Source organism: Gopherus evgoodei, chromosome 7 (genome assembly GCF_007399415.2).
Source record: "Gopherus evgoodei ecotype Sinaloan lineage chromosome 7, rGopEvg1_v1.p, whole genome shotgun sequence".
In the NCBI taxonomy this organism is placed as follows: domain Eukaryota; kingdom Metazoa; phylum Chordata; order Testudines; family Testudinidae; genus Gopherus; species Gopherus evgoodei.
This window is the reverse complement of record NC_044328.1, coordinates 95,949,831-95,973,312: the sequence shown is the minus strand read 5'-3', so window position 1 is coordinate 95,973,312 and position 23,482 is coordinate 95,949,831. Positions and strand designations below refer to the sequence as shown.

Below are 23,482 nucleotides of genomic sequence, written 5' to 3'. Positions count from 1 at the left end.
CTGCAGTCACTCCCTGGGATGAAGGAAGTTGTCAGAGACCAGGAGGAGAGTAAGCCCTGAGATTCTGCCCTGGAGTAAGAAGTCTAGCAAGAGGCTAGAAGGGGGTGGAGTAGCACCAGGAGCAGAGTCAGCTCCCGTGGTAAAACCAGAAACAGGCAAGGGAAGGCAAAAGGCTGGGTAAGGGGGAGCCAGCAACTGGGACAGGGACTGATTAGACCTGGATTGCTGGTTTTAAGGTCTCTCTGGGCTGGAATCTGGTGTAATTCATGGGCCTGGGCTCCCCTGCCAGCTGCTGGTTTAGTGGCTCTTGAGCCCCACGCTGGGGTTGGACACCATCTTAAGAAGGCATGTGGAAGTGGTCCTGTTGGACTTTGTAATCCTGGAAAGGGGTGGACTAAACAGTGACCTCGCTGGAGGACCAACTGACCAGAGTGAACAGAAGGGGTGACCTAATGCTGTGAGATCTACTTTCCCAGTTCTAGACAGGAGAAGGTACGCTAGCAACGAGTGGGAACCCCATTACAGGAGGAAATCTATTCCTGGGGCTGATAACTGTCTCCTCTGTGCACAAGTCTAACAAGTGCTGCTAAAAGCAAAGAAAATCTTAGCAGAAGTAAATAGATGGTGCATTTTTATTTTTGTTAGAAAGAACTGAATTCTCGAGATGGAGCTTGGGATAGAATTTGTGCCGAGAGAGATCCTTTTGTCCTTTGCAGCTTGATGTGGTCCTGGATAGAGCAACTAAAAGAACCTGTTATAACCAAAGAGGATATTGACATGTTGTCAAAAAAATGCACAGAATCACCAGAAACTCTTAACTTACTAGCAAAGGTAAACACTATATATGTCAATTCATTATTTTACTGAAAAGTACAGTTTATTAACTCAAGCTTTGCATCAGTGGCCCTTAAACAAGGAATTTACATTTTTAAAGGTAACTTGCAGCAAAACAAATTTCAAGCTCCATAAAAATCAAATGAAAATGTATCTTGATAATTCACAGTAAGTTTTAATCAATGCTTAGATGCTCTGGTGATGGGTGCTTTAGAAAAATCCAAGATAGATAAAATCTTAGAGCTGTAGTCAATAGAAACTTGATTTCCATGTGTGCTGGCTGGAGGTACCACAGTCTGCTGCAACTTGAAATTCAGAGAGACAGAAGGCAAGAAACTCTTTCCCTTTAGCTTTCCCTAACACCAGGTCTGGCAACAGTGCTTAATATTGACCATATTATAGTCCTATGCACCTTCAAAGTACTGTGCAAACATCTAATCCTGTAGCACTGAGAGGGTTGGTGCAGAGAGTGTGAGGAACTGACAGATCCAAGTAGTAAATGCTTCAGTTGTCTGGCGAAGTTTCATTACATACATCAAAGCTCTGGACTTCCATATTCTCAAATCATGATGGGGAATAAGTCATTCTGCTCTGAAACATTTGCATTATGTTTTCTACAAAGGGGTAAATAAATCCTTCTGGCTATTCAACCTTTTCAGAACATTTCCTTATAAAGAGAGTTTGTGTTCTAGAATTCTCAGTCACATGACAAATCTTCCAGTTCTTTGGGTGCTCTTTTTGTTTCTGGATTATTTGTGTAGAAAGTAGGACACATTCTAATACCCCCCTCTGCTCACAGTTACACATTTCCTCGAGCAGCAGGTGGTAATTGCCTTCTCTGCAGTCTACTTCCATGACGTTCAGTTTCTCTCAGTTCAGGGTTTTGAAATGTCATGCTTCTTCCTGAACTCAGTTCATCAGGGTTTTATTATTTTGGCTGAATAAAAGATAAAGTAACCACTTGATACTTGAAGGTAAATTAACCATCAAAATTAATTAATTGATCTTACCCATTTGTTGTTTATCTTCCTACATTTGTTGTTGTAATGTATGTTTGCCCTTAAAAGTTGCCTGCCCAAGTGGAGATTATCTCCCCCCAAGATCTGGTGGTGAGCCTAATGTGGAAGAGGAAATCAGCTTCCTTCAGAACACCATTTCCCTCATCCACCCAGACACTTTTTTTGGTACCACTTAGAGACCCTTCTGTGGGGTTGTGATCCACGCTGGGAAGGGAGTTGGGCAGGCCAGGGGTGGGAGTGAGATGTTAATTGAGGAGAAAGGCTTACGAGTATATACTTCCCTGAGCCCTATAGTCTTTCCTAGGAAAAGATAATACAATCTGGAGCTGTATAATTTTTTTGTGCCCTTTCACAATATGGATTCCCCAAGTTAGGGGATGGAGTCTAAGTGGACAGCCATGGGTAGGAGAGTGCATTGGACCATGTATCTATTGGAACGGTACTGTCGAAGAGTGGGGCTTGGGAAACCTGGGGTGGGGGGAAGGGGAAGCCTGTGCATGTATAGACCTGACTCCTAGAAGTTTCAGAGGATCCCTGGGGTTTGTGTCATGGGGCTACTCACATTCTTGCAGGAGAATTGTTGTAATAGTTGCGCCTACAGTTTTACCCAAGTGGTGGGCTCAGTTGTAAGAAGTGAGGTGAAAGTTCATAAAATGTCACAATAACATGTAACAATAAACATTGATGGAGAAAGGTGCAAAAGGGAGACAGACGAATTAGTCCAAACAAAAAGGCCTACCGAAACAACTCAAGAATTGTGTTAAGATCATGTCTCATAAACAAGAGATGCATGGGACCAGATATCAGTGAACCAAAATTGTTGGAAATTAGGCCTAATTGGTGGGCAAAAAAATAGGAGGATGGATTAGTCTACTTATCGCTCCCTTTTGGAGTCCTCAAAAGATTTTATAGGAAAGTTGGGATGGACATAAACGCTGGATGACTGAGAGAAAGTAAGAAGAAGAGTGAGTTTCATCATGATGATGGCTGCCATTCCCACCCTGTCCTGAAATATCAGGATCCAGCATGACACCGTTGTGCCTCCTTCATCCTAATCCTGAGAGAGGTTCTGATCAAACTGGCCCAGAGAAAGGGAGCCAGATGACATTGCCACCTCCAGTAACTCTGGCTAAAGCCCGAATGGTTTCCTGGGATGCGGAGACTGTCAACCTCCCTCACTCCTGTTGTGTGTCCTTTCCTTCTCCTCCTTATTTCATCTTTTTCCTATCTCTCTCCTTTTTCCTTCTGTTTAATAAGAGCTGGATTAGCTGGTCAAGACTGTATTTCACAACACTCCTGTAAGCCTTTGGCCAGAAAGAGGCAGCTAAAAGCAATTTCCTGAACATCCCATGCTAGTAAAAGTTTATCAGGTCTCAGAGTGGCTGTGTAAGGCCATGTGCTGTGGCCTTTGTTTTTTCCAGCAGTGAGATTCAAGCAAAATTGACACCAGAGACAGAAGTTGAATTTTCTATCTTTGCTATTCCTCTCTCTTCCTCTTGTGGTGTGTTTGTCTTGTTTTGTTTTTTAGAAAATGGGATCAGACTTCCAGCCACTCTGAAGTAACTTTTTTTTTCTGCAAAAGGACAGTTACGATTTCTATCATCCTGAAGACTTTCAAACATGGGTTTTTCTTTCTAAAAATTCTCTACAGTTAAAGGGAACAAGAGAGGTCATTAATGAAAGCTTTAATACTTTACATTTCAAATGTTAACAGTCCTCCCCCCCCCTTTTTTTTGCGTGTGTGTGTGTGTGTGTATCTTAATGGTGTATTTGCCATGGTACTAAGCAGGCTTAGGTCTCTGTATACCAAACCCTGAACCTTGCCTGAAACTGTTTAATATTGGACTGTTGCAGGGTATGTTGACATTCTTTGTCCCATCTATTTCATCAAATTAACACAACAGAACCTCGTTTCCCATTACTGAACAATTATGTAAGAACTCTGCAGGAGAATCCTTGTGGAATTTATTCCCCTGGATTTTATTGCAAGTGCGGTTAATGTTGGTCTACAGTTCTTGGCGTACTTTTAACAATTATTTAAATGTTTTTCCTTGAAAATGTTTCCTTTTTAATAACTTTATATTTCTTTTTACCCATTAGGAACAATATCAGACTATTCTTTGTATTTCCATTGTGTAGTGAATTTGCAGACAATACCAGCTGATGTGGAGAAGCCTTACTTAACCCGGGCCATTAAAGCTTTCACTAAGGCAAGTAGGAACTCACCCACAAAATTGTGATTGTGTTGTGATTATGGAGGATGAAGTAATAGTCTTAGTCAAAAATTTTAGTAATTCATAATAGTTATTATACTGACACTTATCTGCTTCAAGGTGTACAAGTTTTGTCGTAGCAAATCCTTCCCAAAGCACAGAAAAACATTCCACACAGGTCAACTGTGGGTGTTGAGTATTGAATGGAGTGAAAAATAGTGCCTTCAATCACTATTTTGTTATTCTCTGGCTTCGTTTTTATGTCTTGCTAGGCCACTTCCACTGGGTAGAAGTTGAAGTTAGACTATTTCAAACTGGAAATAAAGCGCACACTTTAACTGTGAAGATAATTAGCCTTCTTTTGTTTGAGTCTCCTTCAGTACTAGGGTGGAGGTTTACATAGCTAAGACTATCTCGGGACTTTAAAATCTGCCCTGCTTTTAAGGCAGCTATAGCTGTGAAGGATGGACATGTTAAATATATTTTTTGTTTAGGAGAGTCACATATTACAGACAAATGTTCAAATTTACAAATCCTTTCTGAGCACATGCGAGAGCGTATGCCATGTTTGTTTAAAAATGTTGATACAAAAGTCAAATCAATGAGAGCTTTTTGTACTCTCAAGGTTCTTCTTGAAAGCAATCTGCTGCTTTAAATCAGTGTATGTTAGTGTTTCTGTTATCAGAAAACACTATTTTGGGACCTAACAGGACTTTTGGTTCTAAGAGATCTTGTGCTTCTCAGAAATATGCTAAGCCATCTCTTCGGTTCTTTCTGTGTCATTCAGCAACTGCTGTTGCCCTTGGTAGGAGAAAGCATAGATCTTCCAACGGTGTTCAACTCCTCAGTATTGGCCAAGAAGAGATCTGAGATTCATCACGCTGATGTTTTCAAACTGCCTCCTTCCAAAACTAATTGGTGCCATGAATCTTCAAGGGCTGCGGAATATTACTCTGCTTCTTCGGTATCATGTTGTCTCTCTCTGGCAACCAATACCTCTTTCTTAGTACTAACGTGATTGGTACCATCTGCCACAGATTTTTTTAGTATTGCATATTAAGAAGATCCCATGTACTGAGACTTCCATACTGATACTGTTGAGATTGGTTCTTCCCACCTTGGTACCCATTCCTCTCTTAATGCAGGTGGCTTTCACGAATTCTCCAACCACAGCGATCACTGCAGAACCACAATCTCCTCACTTAGATATTTCTCCAGTATCAACAGAATCTACGTCCCTTATACTACTGGAACCAAAGATACTGATTATGAAAACCTCCCTGTGACCATCACCTGTGGTACCAATATCTACTTCTCAGAGATTGGGGTCTGGATCTCTGCAGCCTGTTAAAACTCCTCAGAGATCCATACCACTTCTGGAGGAGTTCTACTTCTCTGCCTCTTTGTCTCATTACAGTAGAAGCCCTTCTTCTAGATTCTCATCTCTTTTTCCTAGGCTGGCTCCTGAATGAGACTCAAGAAGGAGTCCTTCTCATCATGGATCCCATACTTCTGGTATTTCATCCCATATTGTGGCATTGTATGCCTTTCTCATATGAGATGCAGTCTTGGCCATAGTAGTCAGGGTGGAAGCATCACCATTTTCCTGCTCTTTATTCATCCAGATCTGGGTCTAGAATTAGATCACCATCTCCTGACGAACCATCTAAGATAGCCCAAATATGTAACCAGGAGCTTGTCTAGCAATTTGAACAAAAACCTCATAGTGAGGAGTAAGATCTTATGGAGGAACATGAGTATCAGCTGATTCCTTTGGCTTTTCATCTTCCTCATCAGATGAAGCTGTACCACGATCTGCTCTTTCCACAGTCAATTTCAAGGTCTTTCACAACCTTCTTAAAAGATAGCAGAGATCTTAGATACTCCTTGAAGTTGTTCAGGAAACGTCTCACAAGTTATCCAGCAATTTGCATCTGGTTTCCCAGGGTTGATTGGTATGGGAAAATGATGAGGCTATCCTTGAGTCAGTTAAAGATATGTGGCAGGCTCCTGCATCTAAAAGAGCAAATCTTAAATATCAAGTTGCCCCCAGGGGTTTGAATATTTCTCAACCCCTGGCCCCGGGTCTTTAGTAGTAGTAGTAGTAGTGCTCATGAAAACTTCAAGCAGCCTGGTCTTCCTAAAACTGCATCTAGGGTTGAGAGCATAATCTCTCACAGTTGAACAAAAAACTTCTTCAGGACATCAGGGACAAATCAAAAGCAGTAGCTTTGGAAGGACGGCAGCTGACAAGTGTCTTTGGAGGCTTCAGACACTGCAGCTAGGACAATGGCTACTGCAGTAACTATATGCAGAACATTCTGGCTGCAATAGTAAGAAATTCTAAAAGAGTTTCACATCATAGGAACATAAGAACAGCCATACTAGATCAGACCAATGGTCCGTCTAGCCCAGCACTAGATGCTTCAGAGGGAATGAACAGAACAGGGCAGTTTCGAGTGATTGGTCCCATGTTGTCCAATACCAGCTTCTGGCAGTTGGAAGTTTAAGGACACTCGGAGCATTGGGTTGTGGGTGATTGAGGACTTTCCTTTTGAGGGCCACAATCTTTTCATCCTGAAGACCTGATTAGGTGCTTCATGCATTGAAGAACTCGAGAGCAACCTTTTGATTTTTGGCCTCTGTGTTGCATACCAGAGGAAAAAGCAAACAAACCTCTGACCTTCTCAAAACAGAGATTTCCATTGTCTTATTCATATCAGCAAAGAATTTCTGAATTGTACAAGGAAAAAAAACTCTTATAAGAAAAGAAAAGCCCTCCATCTCCTATTAATGTGCATTCATCATAGGACCAAAGGCTACAGGTTTGATGCCTGGGTCAAGAGTTGTGGGCTAGTTTGTTGAGGATCTATGCCCTTTCTCCCCTCTTTTTCTTTGGCAATTGCCTTGTTTGCAGATGCATGGGCTTCAATTAATACCAACCAGTGGGTCTAAGAAGTTATCTAGCAAGAGTATTCAATTCAGCCCCAGTCTGTGCCAACTCTACACTCTCTTCCCTGTCTCTTTTCAGGGACATTTAACACAATAGTCTGGTGCAGGAGGAGATGGATACTCTTCAAGGTGTGATTTGAGATGGTGCCTTTAGGGTTGTGTGGCAAGGGCTTCTATTCTCACTACTTCCTCATTCCAACAAAGAAAGGAGAGTGGTATTCTATATTAGATCTCAGAGGGCCCAACAAACTCATCAGGAGCTTCAAATCTCAGATGACCACCTTTTTCTTCAGTAATTCCTTCTCTGGATCCCATGAACTGGTTTGCAACTCCTGACCTGCAGGATTCTTACTCCCATGTGGCAATCCATCCAGCTCTCAGGAAGCTTCTTCATTTCATGGTCAGTGGATATTATTGCTGGATCAGAGTCCTCCCTTTTAGTCTCTCAGCAGCTCTGAGTGTGTTTGCCAAATGCTTTTCAGTGGGAGCAGCTGGCCAGAGGAAACAAGACATTCACATGTATCCCTATCTCATTGACTTTTTATGGCTTTTGGTAGCAAATCTAAAGGTCATGCTGTTTCCTCTGAGGCTCTTGAAGTGGATTTCAGACTATATGAAGATAGCCTATGTGTTGAATAAACTATCCCTTCCTTCTAGAGTTACAAGGCATACTTTTATGAGAGCTCAGTCTACATTTGTAACTTGTTTCAGGGGAATCCCTGTTTCTGAGATTTGTAGGGCAGCTGCTTGGACTTCTGTTCATACATTTACCAATCAGTGCTTCATTGTGGTAGCCTCTAAATCAGATACTCAATTTGGCAAGGCTATCCTACAGATATTTTAAATAGGACTCCTATCCCTCACCTCCTTGAGAGGTAGCTGTTAGCCACTCACCTATAGTGGGAACTATGTGGACAAATGCTTGAAGAAAGAGGTTACTTAACTGACAGTAACTGGAGTTTAAAGTGCTTTTTTCCCCCCATAGTTCCCACAACCCACTCACTTTCCCCCCAGATAGTGTCTAGTAGTGAAGGAACTGAGTGGTGGTTAGGGCTGCTTTGCTCTTTATACTCTCAGAGGGGCACAACTGAAACTTCTGGCTAAAAGATTCTTGGCTTGTATGCATGGGGCATGCAAATCTACAATGAGATCTGTACAGACAAAAGCATAGTAAATTTCAGTTACTGTAATGTTAAGTAACCTCTCGTGTTTTGGCAGGCCTCAAGCAAAAACCAGGTAGAATATTCATTTTCTGCTCATACTTTTTCCTTGGTCATATGTCAGTCTCCCTTAGGGGAAGTTAAGCTTCACTAATAAGGCTGGCATCACTGTTTGATTCGGTTTGGATCCCCCCCCCTCCCCGATAAGTCTTCCCGCTTTAGTAATTAAGATTAACATTGTCCTCAACTTTATCTAAACTAACTAAGATGCTTTTTTCCGGCCATGACCTAGTGGTTATGGAAGAGTTGTGTATGTTGTTCCTGTCATCAATTAGGGCAGTGCCTGCAAATTATCTAAGTATCTCTGAAGGAATATTTGGTAATATTGTAGTTTTACAAATGAAAGTCATTTGCACTAACTATAGAAACTATAGCCCCAGTATTTCAGAGCCTCAAGGTGTATAATATATAGAATAGAAACCTGTTCTGGTCAGATCAAAATATGGTTTAGGTGAAATAAGATTAGAAAAGGAGTAACAATGTACATTTGTTAAGCCCACACACCATGAACAGTAAAGCTAGCAGTGTGCACAGAACTCTGCATTTAGTGGGTCAGATCCTCAGCTGGGGTAACTTGATGTATCTCCATTGTCAAATACTGGTTATTTTTTGTAGGGCCCATCTTTCCTATGCTAGTTATCATGGAGGGCAGAGGAAACATGTGCAACATGTGAAATCTATAACTATTACTGTTTTGTCCCCTTGGCCAGGAACTAAGGCTTCCACACCATTACCTGTAGGTCATCCAAGAACTGTGCACATAGATTTATCTTTTCTCCGATCTGCGTCCCAGATTCACCATTTTCAACTAGACCAGGGGTAGGCAACCTATGGCACATGCGAGCTGGTTTTCAGTGTCAGTCATGCTGCCCGGGTCCTGGCCACTGGGCTGGGTGGCTCTGCATTTTAATTTAATTTTAAATGAAGCTTCTTAAACATTTTAAAAACTTTACATACAACAATAATTTAGGTACATATTACAGATTTATAGAAAGAGACCTTCTAAAAATGTTAAAATGTATTACTGGCACGCGAAACCTTAAATCAGAGTGAATAAATGAAGACTCGGCACACCCCTTCTGAAAGGTTGCTGATCCCTGAACTAGACCCTGGATAGTATGCTTTCATAACCCATGCTCTCAAGGACTCCATGTGCTGCAACAGCCATCTGAACTCCCCTCACATGAAGGAGAAAGTCATGCCAATTAATAGAACCTCAAATTGTGTTCGTTTGTGCAATGTTCTCTTGCAGGTTTGGGTGGAGTGAAAGAATCCAGAGCCTAACAATTTCTCCCAATCTTCCATGTCCATGGAACTAGAATTCTGCTGGGTAGGGACACAAAGGGGAACATGTAGCAGAAGTGAAGTCCCCTCCCCTGTTCCATGGATGCATGGTCTTCATCCACATACACAGGTGGTGGGGAGCATGGGATATATACATATAAACAAGTGATTATAAAAGCAGACGTAAAGCTTTGTCAAGGTTAAATTTAGTCATATGGTGGGTTCTGGTGATGGTGAACTCAGAGCATCTTTCCTCTGATAATGTATTTGAAATAATTTGAAAAGAAGGATCATATCTAACGCACAACCATGCTTCAACTAGTAGCCATTCAGACTGTAGACATCAGCGTGACATCTCTCCTCCTACCTCTTTTATTTCTAACCGCCATTTTGTTTTAACCTTTCAGTAGGTAGAACTGAAGTACTCTGCAATAGTTTTGTTCAGACCTGTGGGGATTTATGAAAAATACCTATTTCCTGGTTTAAAATAAGTATATGAAAATGCATCTGGTACTTTGTATTTTAAAATATGTATTATTTAGTGTTTTCTGTCTGTATTGTGCTACGTCATACAGTACTGTAAAACATTAAAATTAATTTCTCCCTTTTCCCAGATGAGTTTGGATTCTGAAAATGGACCACAGGTTTACAACACTCTGAGAAAAGTATTTAAACAAATACTGGAAGCAAAAAGAAAGGAGGCCAAAAAAGAAACAGATAACCTCTCTTGATGTTTACACAGTTATGCTGGGGACTTCAGTGGTCCTGTCAAATTATCTTTCATTTACCAGCTACAGTATTTTGTGCTAATTGGCATGTATTGACCAAATTTTAGTTTTAGTTAAAGAACTTTTTTTTTAAAAAGGGAGCTGTAGTGAGCCTTATTCCATTTACAGATTTAAAAAGTTGATATTTTAATGAGCTGCTACTGTGTGATTGTACTGTAGCATTTGGTTTGAAGCAATATGCTTTTATATTGTGAACTCTGTTTTAAAACTGTATTTATTGATTTAGAAGTCTCATCAATAAGCTATATTTTTTTATGTTAAACAGTTGCCACAAAGTCAGTGCCATGTTATACAGTTATTTAATGTATTAATATTTATGTATTAATGTTTACATTAATATTTCATTTTACTTTACAGTGCATAAATACTGACAGCATTCTTATTTATTGGGTTATTTGGAAATCTTAAAATAAGAGTAGTTGTAGTAGTAAACAAATTTGTAGGAAAAAAATTCTTTATAAATAGGCTGTAGTAAATCACCACATGTCTTAATGTTGTTTTCTTGTGTCAAAAAAAAAAACAACCAACCCTAACAAGCATTTAACTTTTCAGTGTATGTTGCTTATTTACCAACTTTTATATATTTTTAGGTATTTTAATATAAAAGATTTCTGAAATTATTTTATTTTTAATGGAAAGTTGAATGTATGTGAAGGTGCTTGAAAGGAAAGAGTAATCTTTTCCAGCTGGCTAGAGAAACCTGCAGATGTTTGAAAAGTTATTTAAATTTGAAACTTTATTCAAAGGCCTCATTTTTTATTCACGCTGAGTCATAACTTACATGAGTAACCTATAAAAATTAAACCAGTGAAAACCTTAAATGTAAAAAGTGTCTTGCAGATGCTAAAGTATTATGTTGCTTTTTTGTCTATTTATTTCATTAAAGACATCTATGTATACTCCAAAGAACAATTTCTGTTTATGGATTAGGATTCAGGCTGGTTCCCCAATTTGCAGGGTTACAGCTCATATGGTAAGATAAGCTTAAAAAAATCCTTTCCTGTTCTAAAATATTTAGCTATACAACACCATCAGTGATTGCATATATTCAGTTAAAAATAGGAGTGTTTGCTATGTTCATAATTTGTAAATGCTAACTGCATGATAACTCCATAAACCAAATTCAAAGCCAAGCAAATCAGTTCCTGACTTTATAGAATGATCTTAAAATGTGTACATGTGAAAGTAAAATAGTGTATATGAATCACACCCAAAAAAGTTGTAAACTAAAACTCTAGAAAATCACCAGTTAAGGCAACACTAACATCCAGATTATGCTCAGTTCACATGCCTTTATCATCCATATATAATACCCAAGTGCATTCACAGGTTTCACAGCTCCACAAGAAATTCATTTCAACTTCCAGCATTCAAAAACCTATAAAGTAAAGATCCAATTCCTCAGTATCACATGCCTAGCCTTCATTCCAGACTCAGAATGGTTTAGGTTGTAGTAACAAATTAGTTATTTAAACTTAAATGTCTATTAAGTTTAAGTTTAAATAAGTCTATTCAACTTATGTTCATTAGTGTCAGAGGAATAGCTGTGTTAGTCTGTTCATTAGCTATATTAACCTTTCTAAGATTAAGGTTAAGGTTAGGCACGTGTTTGAGGAACCAGATGTGTGCACTGTGATTGACTGTATGGTGGATGCAGGCTTGCTGGCCACACCCAGAGGATGGTTGGAGGAGTGTGGCTAATTACCACTGTGCCCCCTACTGAAGGCCCCAGGAGTGAATTGTGGGGGCTGTGGATGGAGGAAGTGCAAGTATGGTTATTGTCTGCCCATGGCAGAAATGGAAGAGATGAGATGGAGGACACATTTTGGGGAAGTAGGGCTCTCTTTGGGGACATGGGGAGGGAATCATACAGGAGCAGGAATCGGGTGGAACAAGAGGGAGGACAGGTGCTGGGAAGCAGGGCTCAGTCAGTTGGCACAGGAGGCAGGGCGGCTCCAGGCACCAGCCCAGCAAGCAGCTGCTTGGGGCAGCCAACAGTGAGGGGCGGCACGTCCAGGTCTTCGATGGCATTTCAGTGGTGAGTCCCTCACTCCCTCTTGGATCAAAGAACCTGCCACCGAATTGCCGCCGAAGACTGAAGCGGCGGCGGTAGAACTGCAGATAGCAAGTGTGGCTTTTTTTTTCTTTTTGCTGCTTGGGGCAGCAAAAACCCTGGAGCCAGCCCTGACAGGAGGAGAAGGGGAAGGGGCTTTAGTAATGTGGCATAACGGGGTCGCTGATGAGGGAGCGTTAGGGCCCCGTACCATGAGCACAGTAAGAGTGACACTGTCAGGAAGGATATGCAGCGAGCATGGCTCTGGTAGGTGAGCCTTTGGGTTGAGGGGAGCATAGTTCTGAAGAGAGAGGGCATACTGTGCACCAGCACAAACCCATGCAAATCTCAGACTGAGCAAAGACCTGTATGAGTACAAGCGGGTTACATTTCTAAATGTTTACCTGTTTGAAAATGTGTGCTTGCCCTGAATGTTATGTGGACTCTGCTGTTGGGGAGAAGGGAGGCAGGCAGAATGTAGGGGTGGGAACATGATACAGTAGGAATAATGGGGGAAGGGCAGCTGCAGATGGACAGTGGCAGAGATTAAGGTGGGAAGTGGGAGCTGTAGAAGAATTGACATTATTTGATGGTGCATTGGAGATTATGAAGTAGCAGAATTGGCGTGTGGGGGGAAGGCTTGGGACAGTGGTGGGATTTGAGACGACCAAGGGGTCATGAGCTAATAGAAGTACAGCTAGTTCACTGACCAAAGCTCTGCTTCTGAGCTACGCAGCCAGCCAGCCCTAGAACAGAGCTGCTAAGAGGCTTGTCAGCTAATTAGCCCAGGGAGCAGCTCAGCCTGTGTTGCATCTCCTGTTCTAGTATTGGGCCATCCTCAATCCTATCCCTTTCCCTGTGACTTCAAGGAGGTAGCAGAATCATGCAGCATTTTCTAAAAGGTTAATTTACTGACCATTTTACAGCCCATTTTGTGGAACCCAATTTCAATACCTGCCTTGAGGTGAAGCTTTGTGGTGATAGGAGATTTTGTTGGTCAGATGAAGGGAGACAAACATGAGATTATTAGACAAATATATTAAAATGATCCAATTTTTAGGTCCTTAATTTTCAGAACTGATCATAGTTGCCCAATAAGACAACAGTGAAAACATAGAAAGTATAACCCTTCTGCTAGCAATGAGGCAGCAATGAGGGCCAGGTTCAAATAGCTAGGAGTCCTTCGTAAAATGAACAAACACCACCGGCTTGAGCCCGTACCCACAATTTTTAGAATCACTAACTACCGTCCCTCTATGCTCTTAACAGGCAGTACTTTCCCATTTACAAGCACTGAGTCTAAGATGAAACAAGGAAAATGTTATTAGTGGGAAAGGGGACACAGCATCAACTTGGGAAAACACAGCAACACTACATGTAACTAAATGACAAATCAAGCACTTCCCAATGGTAACTCTGTCTATTGGACACTCACACTGGGTGAGGAAAGATGACCAACTAACATTTAATCTATCTGTTAAATGTTACCTCCCCTTCCCCCATATGTTAAATGCCACTCATGGTTTGGTGTCAGTGGATATCATAGTTGCAGAGTCCTGAGGTGCATCTGAGCGGACTTGTCTCCAGTCTCTTGGGAAGTGTTGCCTGGTCCTGAGGCTCATCCACATAGACTGATTTCAGTTTTAGTTAGTGGTGGGTTGAAGGGACCTCACTGGAGTTCAAAAAGCCTTCTCTAACTTGTACTCTGTCAAGTAGCCACCTTTGCATTATCTCCAGTTACAAAGCTCTCTGTAATGGCTCTTGTAGTGAAATCCTCAGTCTACATCATGTTTTACCTAAAAAATTCCTCTCTAAAAACAGAATTCTCTAGAAAGGAAAAGCAGAAGCACATAGGACCTCTGAACAGAAGCCTTGCTCATGGCTAAACTTTTTGTTCCCCCAACTTACAACAATAGTAATTTTTTAAAAAAAGATTTCTATTTTCCCTTTGAAATCAGTTCCATTACCCTAACAATTCTGACTTTGTTTACAGCGATGGTCAGTCTCAAAATGTTACTAGAGGTATGCTGGGTAGAAACCATATGCAAATGAAGATCTTGCTCAGTAGCTATCCTTCCTCCTGTTCATTAGCAGATGAGCACAGAGACTGACTTACTCCCGCGTCAGGCCACAAGGCTACAAAGCACGTCTGTGCGGTGGGGGGGGCTTATTTACAAGGTGGCTTGAAATATGAGGTATAATCAGATGCTAAATGGCTGCAACACTCCATAATGCAGTGGAAGTGACTGCTAAGTGGGACAGGTTTAGGGCTTGCAAAATTGTGACTTTAAAACTAGCTACTAGGAAATCTCCTTAGCCCAGTCAGCCAATGAGATCTTCTTAGTTTTCACCTGTGTGACAAAGGAGATGCCTGGCTCTTTAAACCTTATAGCAGCATGAGCCCCTTTGGGGTCGCCCTCCCCAGGGGACACATGCAGGAAAGCAGGCACGTGCTACCCTGCTTCGCTTTGAGGTGCCCACAGCTCAGAGTGCCCCAGAATGCACGGCAGGGCCTGGAGCCAGCAAGGGAAGTTGCCTAAGCCCTACCCAGTGTGGATCTTCCCAGCAGCCTGAGAAGCATTGTGGTGAAGGACCACCCACCCCTTTCCCCGAGTCCTGGGTTGAGGCTGGGGAAATTTGAAGACCTTGAGAGGGGGGTTGGGCTGGGCAGCTCCCTCCCCTCTCCTGGCTCTGTGTTTTGTGTGTGAGAGAGTGTGAGTGAGAGAGAGAAAGAAGAGAGAGAAAGAGTGACAAGCCCCTAATGGCTCCCTCAGTCCTGGTGAGGGGCTGAAGGGGAGGGGCCCAAAGTATCACACAGTCAGTATGCGGCCATGAAGATAAGACTACAAATAGGTACAAGGGAGGTCAAAGTGAATTGGTTTTGGTTGCTGGGAGTTTTTGTGCGCGTGTTGGCTTTGGGCACTGAGGTGCAGAGGGTCATCTGTGTGTGAGAGAGAGAGAGTTGGGTCTCCGGGAGTGAGTCTGGGCATGCATGGTGCAGTTGAATATGTTTTAGGGTCCTGGAATGAGCTTGAGGCGGGGAGAGTTGACTAGTTTATGGTGTCTCGGGTGGATTGTGGGAGGAAGAAATAGAATTGCTTCCAGTCACCTGGGTTCCCGGGAGCTGATTGGATTTTTGATTGCTGATGTGTATTGGGGGCAAGAGGTGTTGCGGGAGGTGAATGGGTTTGGGTTGCTGGGATGCATTGACAAGAGATGGTGAATTGATTTAGTTACTGAGGTGCATGCTGGGGTGCTGAATTGCTCTTGGTCACAAGGGTTGCAGAGGGGAGGGCAATTGAATTGCTTTTGGTTGCCGGGAAGCACTGACATGATTTGGTCACTGAGGTGCACTGTGGCAGGAACTGAGCTGATTTTGGTTGGAGGGAGGTTGTGGGGGGCACAGCTGAGGTGATTTTGGTCACTTGAGTGCAGCGCTGTGGGAGCACTGAGGTGATTTTGGTCAGTGGGCAGGAGGTTGAATTGGTTTGGGTGCCTGGTAGGGCAGCTTCCAGGAGGTTTTTCACAGTCTCCCTTTTCTCATGCTAGTGTGCTGGGAGGTAGTTAACACACATTCCCTCCATCTCAATGTGCCTACTGGGAAGTTCTTCATGCTCCCCACCTCCCAGCACTCAGGGAGGGATATGGGAATGTGATGATGTTCTCTAGCCAAGATGTGTGTGCTTGGTGTGAATGAGGATTTGGGAGATCCAGCCAAACCAAGTAGTCTCTGACAAGACAGCTGGGATTCTGTACAGGAATTGAGGTGCCCAAGAAAGCTAGAACTGACGCATGCTGATGTCATGGGCATAAAGCAGCCAATCCATCTTTAAACTTTTTGTGTGTTTCAGGTTAGGGTGACCAGATGTCCCAATTTTATAGGGACAGTCCTGATTTTGGATTTTTTTTCTTATATAGGCACCTATTACCCCCCACCCCGTCCCGATTTTTCACACTTGCTGTCTGGTCACCCTATTTGGGGCCTGTATTGATGATTATATTGTTGGTTGGAGGAGGGGAGAAAAATAGTTACTGTTGCCCTCCTGGGAGATGCTTTTCTTGTGTGGTGTAGAACCACTGGTTCTTAATAACTATCACATACTAAGGCAATTTAGGATGTTGAGGAGAAAGTGACAGAAAAATATTTAGATTTCAATTTCTCAATTTATTTTATATATGGATTTTCAATATGGGGGAATGGTGATGTTGGAGCTGATTTCCTTTAGGAAGGCAGCTTGTAAAAACCTACATTGGAACTTGGCTAAGACACCTGAGATAACACCTTTGCACTTGAGGAAAAGTACAAAATGGATCATTCAGGAGCACAAGTGATGAGCATTTACTTGTGAAGAAGGCAGCAAAACGAACCTTATTTGAAGAACACATTTCCCTTGCTACTTCCTTTATTCAGCTCCACATGTCTCTTGTGAGCAGAGTGCTGCTCTAGGGAATATTGTTGAATTTTTACGCTTGTCTTTTCCAAGATGTCCATCCCCCTACCTACAAAATAGCATGTGAATGCAAAGCTGAGCCTGCACTATGCCTCAGATATGAAGTCTGCTTGTTCACACCCTGGACCTGTCAAAATGCTATGTGTGTGTCTACATGCCTCTTGGGCGGGAGAAGAATGATTTTGCTTAGGTCTCATGTATAATTCTGAGGTGTGTTTGAGATTTAGTTAGCCGATGTTTATGAAGCCCTTCGAAGGTGAACATTGTTGTGATATGTGCTTTTTCCTTGTGCTTTGTTGTTACCAGCAGCTCAGCAGAGCACAAAAAAAGGGAATGAAGTACAGATGGATCTGCTGATGCCCCAACTTCCCCAGTTTACTGCAACGTTCACAGTTGTAATGCAATGGGAACCATGGGGAGTGAATGAGCTCAGGCATCCTTACAAATTCAGCACACGTATGGAGGGAGGGTGTACGATGAAAAGGACAAACTCTCCAGTAGCCGAGCAACACACAGAAAAGCCAGAGACGGAGGAAAACAAGTTCTATTATATTCCAGTACAGTACAAGACGCAAGACACTAATTGCACCAGGAAGCTCACAGTATATCAGCTATAAATAAAACTTTTCCATTGCAGATCCTGTCACCAATTATATGGGGTCTCACAGGAGAGATTCCTTTTTGATGGACATGCAGCCCAATTGTACAAGATCTCACAGGAAATGTTTTCAGTAGATGAAGCTATGACTGGTTGTACGGGGGCTTACAGGAGCTTAATTGGGACTGAGGAAAAAGTACAGAGAGAATGTGGAGGAGGACATGGGAGACGTCATTTAGGTGAGGGAAGCTGCAGGGTTAATCCTTACAGTAGAAGATAGGAGCAGATGAGGAAAGTGGGAGAGAGAATTTTCTAAAATTGATCTTACTGCTACCTGGGATCTGAGATGCAGCTGTTCTAGCATAAACCCAGATCAAAACAGCTGGTGATGAGGAAATCAGTCTTCAGCGGTTCTGCACCTTAAAAAAAGAAATAGAAAGGAACGTGTAATATTATAATCCTCCCATAGGAATGATGACTCTTGTAGCCAGGCACTGTTATTTAATATTTCCTTGAAATTTTAAAATGCATGGGGCAGTGTGAAGAAAACACATCAGACATGGGGTGGTCACTGACCTTTTCTAGACTTTAGCCTATAACTATCTATAGCTGAAGCCTGTCTGACAGCTGTCATCATCTTTATCAGATAGGACACCATCTGCAGCATGAGATATAACACTAGATAATACCACCCTGGCATTGTGTGTTAAGCTGTGAGTGGGGAGGAGGGTGAGGAGGGTAACTTACTTTCATTACAGAATGTATAATGATCTCACAGCAATCTGTAATGGTTGTTGCATAAGGAGGAGGTACACATCTGCAGTGTGAGTATGGCATAAGAAGGTGGAGCTCAATAAAATGTGAATGCCAATGTGAAGCTCCCCTCCAACCTCCCTGGCCTTTTGCTACAGACTCACATACTTTAATAGAGACAATCCTATAATATTGTCCAGCAGAGATATTAGCTGAAAGATTCAGACAGTTGTTGCTTTAATACTGTTTTTGTTGGCACTGCCCCATGCAGTTGCTAAGTCCTCCTCTCCATAGCATTGTGACCCATGATACCACTCCTTTAGGGGCCAAAAGAAGCCCCTGAGTTCTCTGTTTTGCACAAACGCCTGCAGGGGATGATAAACCTGGCTCAGTCTGTTTATAGGTGTAAATAGCTCCAGGTTCTGCCTTTGTGCCAAGGAGGGAATTTGTACCTTCTTCATTAACGCTTCAGTACGAGTCGTGTGTTTAATGATAGCAAGCATGGATGGGCAGCACACAGGGCATTCATGCAGCTGAAGTATAGAAGATGCCTCCCCGTGTTATCTAACCCTTTGACTCCTGAGGGTCTTTGTTGTACTGAAGTTACATTTGGAACAGCACTGAAGCTTTTCCTGCAGCTCCTGCACTGCACTGACAGACACTGTGAAAGCTTCTACAGTTGTGGCCATACCTCTGGGTTGGAAAATCCCACTCCACATCTGCTGGGACAGAATAAACCTCCAATCAATGTCTTGCTGGGGATGCTAAACCTAACTGCCCAGTGTCCATAGGGGAGAATGAAACACGCTTCAATGATTTATTGGGTGTGGAGGTAGAAACATCCCTTCACGGAGGAGAGTAAAACTCCAGCAACTTACTTTGCCTTGTTAATCTTTCCTTATCATGTTAATAGAGGTGACAGTACATGTGTTCCCCTCTTGCTGTTGTGATAGACCCTTGTTGCAGAATACTGTAAAGCTGCAGCACTTGCAAAATTTCCACATACAATATAAGGCATTGGACTAACCACTCTGCATTTTAATCCTCTGCCCCATTGAAGCCAGCCTCTGTACTCACAGAACTCTGCAGAGATTGGTCTTCAACTGCAATATTAAGTAGTACTCCTGGAGTCTTGGCTTCTTCACTTTCCTTTCTTTTCCAGCTATTAGTTACTGGATCAGTATAACTAATTATCAGCTCTGAATTGTGATTCCCAACTTTCGTCCTCACTGCGTGTAGAGAAATAAGATACAGTTTTATGTTAGTGTTTGTGCTGTTACTGACTGCCACCGATAAGTGCTCTGGATTCAATCACTGGGTATCTCCCAACCATCCAGGGAACCAGAAGAAACACACACACACACTGTTTAGAATTTTATGTATGGTAGAATCCCTTTGATCTGATTTCAAATTATTTGTTTATTATTTGAGTTCCCTTGAAGAGGACACTGAACAAAACTGCTTAGGAAATCACCGATGGAGAATAAACACAGACCACCAGTTTCTTACCATCCGAAAATGACACCTCAGCTCTCTCCTCTGCCAGACTCAGCAAAGGCAACGATACACCTGATGTCCTTTATGTACAATTGCATTCTCAAGACTGGAAGTGACAAAAGGGATGTGTACTCAGCTGGGGCTCATAATCCACTATACCACTTTTCTGTGAAGGCCAGCTTTGCCTTACAGGGGAAAGAGTTTTCCCCTCTCTTCCCCCTGCACACCCAGGGGAGACAATGGAGTCAGGAAATCGTTTGGAGTGGGGATTCCATTCAGTGATTGACTTGCAGTTTGAGTCTTCTCACCCCCGGCATGATGTGCTTATGAAAGAGCAAACTGATGGTACCCTGAGGACTGTGGTTCTCTTATCGACTTAGTAGCTGGCGTGTATAGAGTAACTGTGGAGATTTTCCAGCTGTCAGCAGGAAATGCCCCATACCTGGATCCCATTTCCTAAGAGATATAACTTCCTTATTTGTTTGGAATTGCACTCGGAACAAAATTGTTTAGGAAATCACCAACTGAGAACAAACACAGTTCCCAAATCCCTGTCTTCCACAGTCTCTTACAAAACTAACTAGGAGTGGAGCAGGGGAGAGGCACTGGGCAAAAGCTCAAACATTTCTCACCTTGCCAGAATGTGCCCAGAGGATAATGACCTTTGGGAGAGCATCATTCTCTCCTTTTAGCTAACCAAGACAATGCCAGAAGCCTGAACAAATAGACACATGGTCCTTTGAGAGAGGATCAGTTTCTCACCACACTGATGGTATTCTGACGGAGAAAAATCATCACAAGCCCCAGCTCCTTTGTACTGGCGCCGTTGGCCATAAAGGGGAAGTTAAAGATCCACGGCGCTTTCTAAAGCCAGTAGAAAATAATCCTGGTGTCCTGGCGCAGCATTTCCTACTTACATAAAAGCTTCCACTGGGCTTTGTGTGAGCCATTACTGGGGGGAATAGTGGTCTGCAATGTGCGCATGCACTCACTGCACTAGTAACATACTAATTTTTAAGTTATTTGAGAAAATAATACAACGAAGGGTCTATATAGAGCTACTGCTGCATATTGTATTTAAACACCTGATTCTTCTTCAGTCAGCAGCCTGTTTTCTTACTGATGTGGTGGGCATTGGGCTGCATGCCTGCATGTTATCCCCAGTCTCAAGGATAATCTGATGACACATGAACATGGCCTGTAATGCAGTCAGGAGATGGCTGCTTTATTCCATTAAGCTGTACCATCAATGTTCTGCCTTTTGAAACTGGAAGGAATGTCCCCAACACCCTCCTGCTGAAATGCAACAGATCAGATGGAGGAATTCCATGAGCTGGACTCTCCAAACAACAAAACTGAATGCAAATAATAATTCTTGGACTGGGCTTTACCCATTGAAAACTGAATAAATTAAGTCAGTAGATCTCAACCAGGGGACTGGGGCCTCCTGAGGGGGCCGCAAGCAGGTTTCAGGGGGTCTGCCAAAATAAACCAGAGAGCAGGGCCTGCATTAGACTCACTGGGGCCCAGGGCAAAAATTCGAATCATGAGTCCCACTCCAGGCTGAAGCTGAAGCCTGAGTCCCTCCGCCCCAGGATGAAACCAAAGCCTGAGCAACCTAGCTTTGTGGGGCCCACATTAATTGCTGTGCTTGCTATCCCCCTAACACCTGCTCGGGTTTTTAATCTACTGAAAGACAATTGTTGTGGCAGGAGTGGTCCGTGGAGTTTTTATTGCATGTTGGGGGGTGGGGCTCACAAGGACAAAGGTTGAGAATCCCTCAGTTATGTGGTAGAGCCTTAAACTTCTGTCTTTAAGGTCTTAAACTCATAGACTTTAAGGTCAGAAGGGACCACCATGATCATCTAGTCTGACCTCCTGCATATTGCAGGCCACAGAACCTCACCTACCCACTCTTGTAATTGACTCCTAATTTCTTTTCTTATAACAAAGGAAACAAACTCCCCTTGGAGACAGAATCCTTCTGTGTATGCACCCAAAACCCAACCTCTTAAATTCTCACATGCCAGAAATAGGGAGATGCCCTTACCTACTATGTGAAGATAGAGGACAGAAGCTATATCTGCCAATGTTGTGGCCCTGAATCCTGAAAGTGGCAGATCCTAGGACAGGAATGGTAAAGTCGATTGTCCTCATCCCAAAAGAAGAGAAATGGAAAACATTATAATCTCTATTAGTATGCCCCTAATATCCACCAGCTAAACCTGTATTAATCTGCCTTCCTTCCTGCAAACCTCCACATTGTTTTAAAGGAGCAAATGAAAAGCCTCTTGGTCCAGGAGGGAGCAAAAGAAACAAGAAAAATATGTTGATTAGGAAAAAGGCAGAGAGAGATTTAAGTAAACGGCCAGTCCCAGAATGGGAAGAACAGAATCAATTTCCAGGCCTTTTCAAATAATGTCATTTTCAAGATGTTCAGAGAGTATGGAGATTGACATCTAACAAATACTGGACATAGATGGCAACAGACTCCGGCAGTAATCTCCATCTAAAATAAGAGCCAACGCGGTATTGGAGCCCATACATGAAAAAGCAGGGAACTGAGGCAATCCTGCACATGTCAAGGGAAAAGGAGAATGTGATAAAATCTCAAAAGATAGGAGTAGGGAAAGACTATCCACATTAGAGGAGGGTGACGTGATGAGAAGTCATGGCTGGGGTGGCATGTTGGCCAGACAATTTTGGCTGAGGCAGAACTTGCTGCTTTTCATAGATCCTGAAGTCTTGGAATCATCCTGCATTCCCATGACCATGGCAGCCCAGGTCCATCCTGGCACACACAGCTCCTCTCCCCTACACACACCCTTTATCTACACAGAGGCAATAATTGATGTGATACCCATTCTCACCCTGCAGAAGAAAAGAATGAGGGGGGATTTGATAGCTGCTTTCAGCTACCAAAGAGGATGGATTTAGACTGTTCTCAGTGGTACCAGATGCCAGAACAAGGAATAATGGTCTCAAGTTGCAGTGGGGGTGGTTTAGGTTGGATATTAGGAAAAACTTTTTCACTAGAAGGAAGGTGAAGCACTGGAATGGGTTACCTAGGGTGGTGGTGGAATCTCCTTCCTTAGAGGTTTTTAAGGTCAGGCTTGACAAAACCCTGGCAGGGATGATTTAGTTGGGGATTGGTCCTGCTTTGAGCAGGGGGATGGACTAGATGCCTCCTGAGGTCCCTTCCAACCCTGATATTCTATGATTCTATGAAAGTCGCTCCACTCTGATTCAAGAAAGCCCCCTGCTGGATTATGACATTGGTCTGGTGCATAACCAATAATCTGTGACCAATAAACTGTCCATGGACACAATCCTTGTCCTAAAAGAAGAGATGTGGAATTGACATATTGCTGCTGCTGAAAATCCTTCATGTCTGTCAAGATCATCACTACCAACCCAAACCCCATAAATATCGGATCTGTAGGAATCCTTGCACTTTCCCTCCAACTTTTAATAAAATCCAGTGATACCATTTTGGAGGAGAAATTTTAAAGTCTCTTTGGCCAGAGTGCAGCAGCAGAGGCAGGAAAGCTCCCCACCCCAACCCCCACAAAAAAACTGTGGACAAGAGAGAGGAAGCGCCCTATCCTTCTGTACTTTGGGTATATAGATTGTGTAAGCTGTCTGGGGCACATATAACTTTAACTACTTGACCCACATACTTGTCTGCTAACTGTCTAGTGCAATGTTGGTACCATATAAATAATACTAATTAGGAAAGAACCCCTGTTCAATGAGAATGATGAATAATCGATAGTACCTGTTGGTGAGACACAATTTGGTGTCTCCTTACAATGTGTGC

General features: G+C 42.6%; 1 protein-coding gene across 1 annotated transcript in view; it reads left to right on the top strand.

Moving 5' to 3' along the window:
• Positions 1–11,199, top strand: part of PTPDC1 (protein tyrosine phosphatase domain containing 1) — a 46,009-nt gene extending 34,810 nt beyond the window's left edge. The window contains 4 exon segments of the mRNA XM_030570300.1: positions 646–831; positions 3,954–3,978; positions 3,981–4,063; positions 10,137–11,199. Of these exon segments, the coding sequence (XP_030426160.1) occupies positions 646–831; positions 3,954–3,978; positions 3,981–4,063; positions 10,137–10,253 (411 nt within the window). The 3' untranslated portion in view covers positions 10,254–11,199.
• The last annotated feature ends 12,283 nt before the right edge of the window (positions 11,200–23,482 follow it).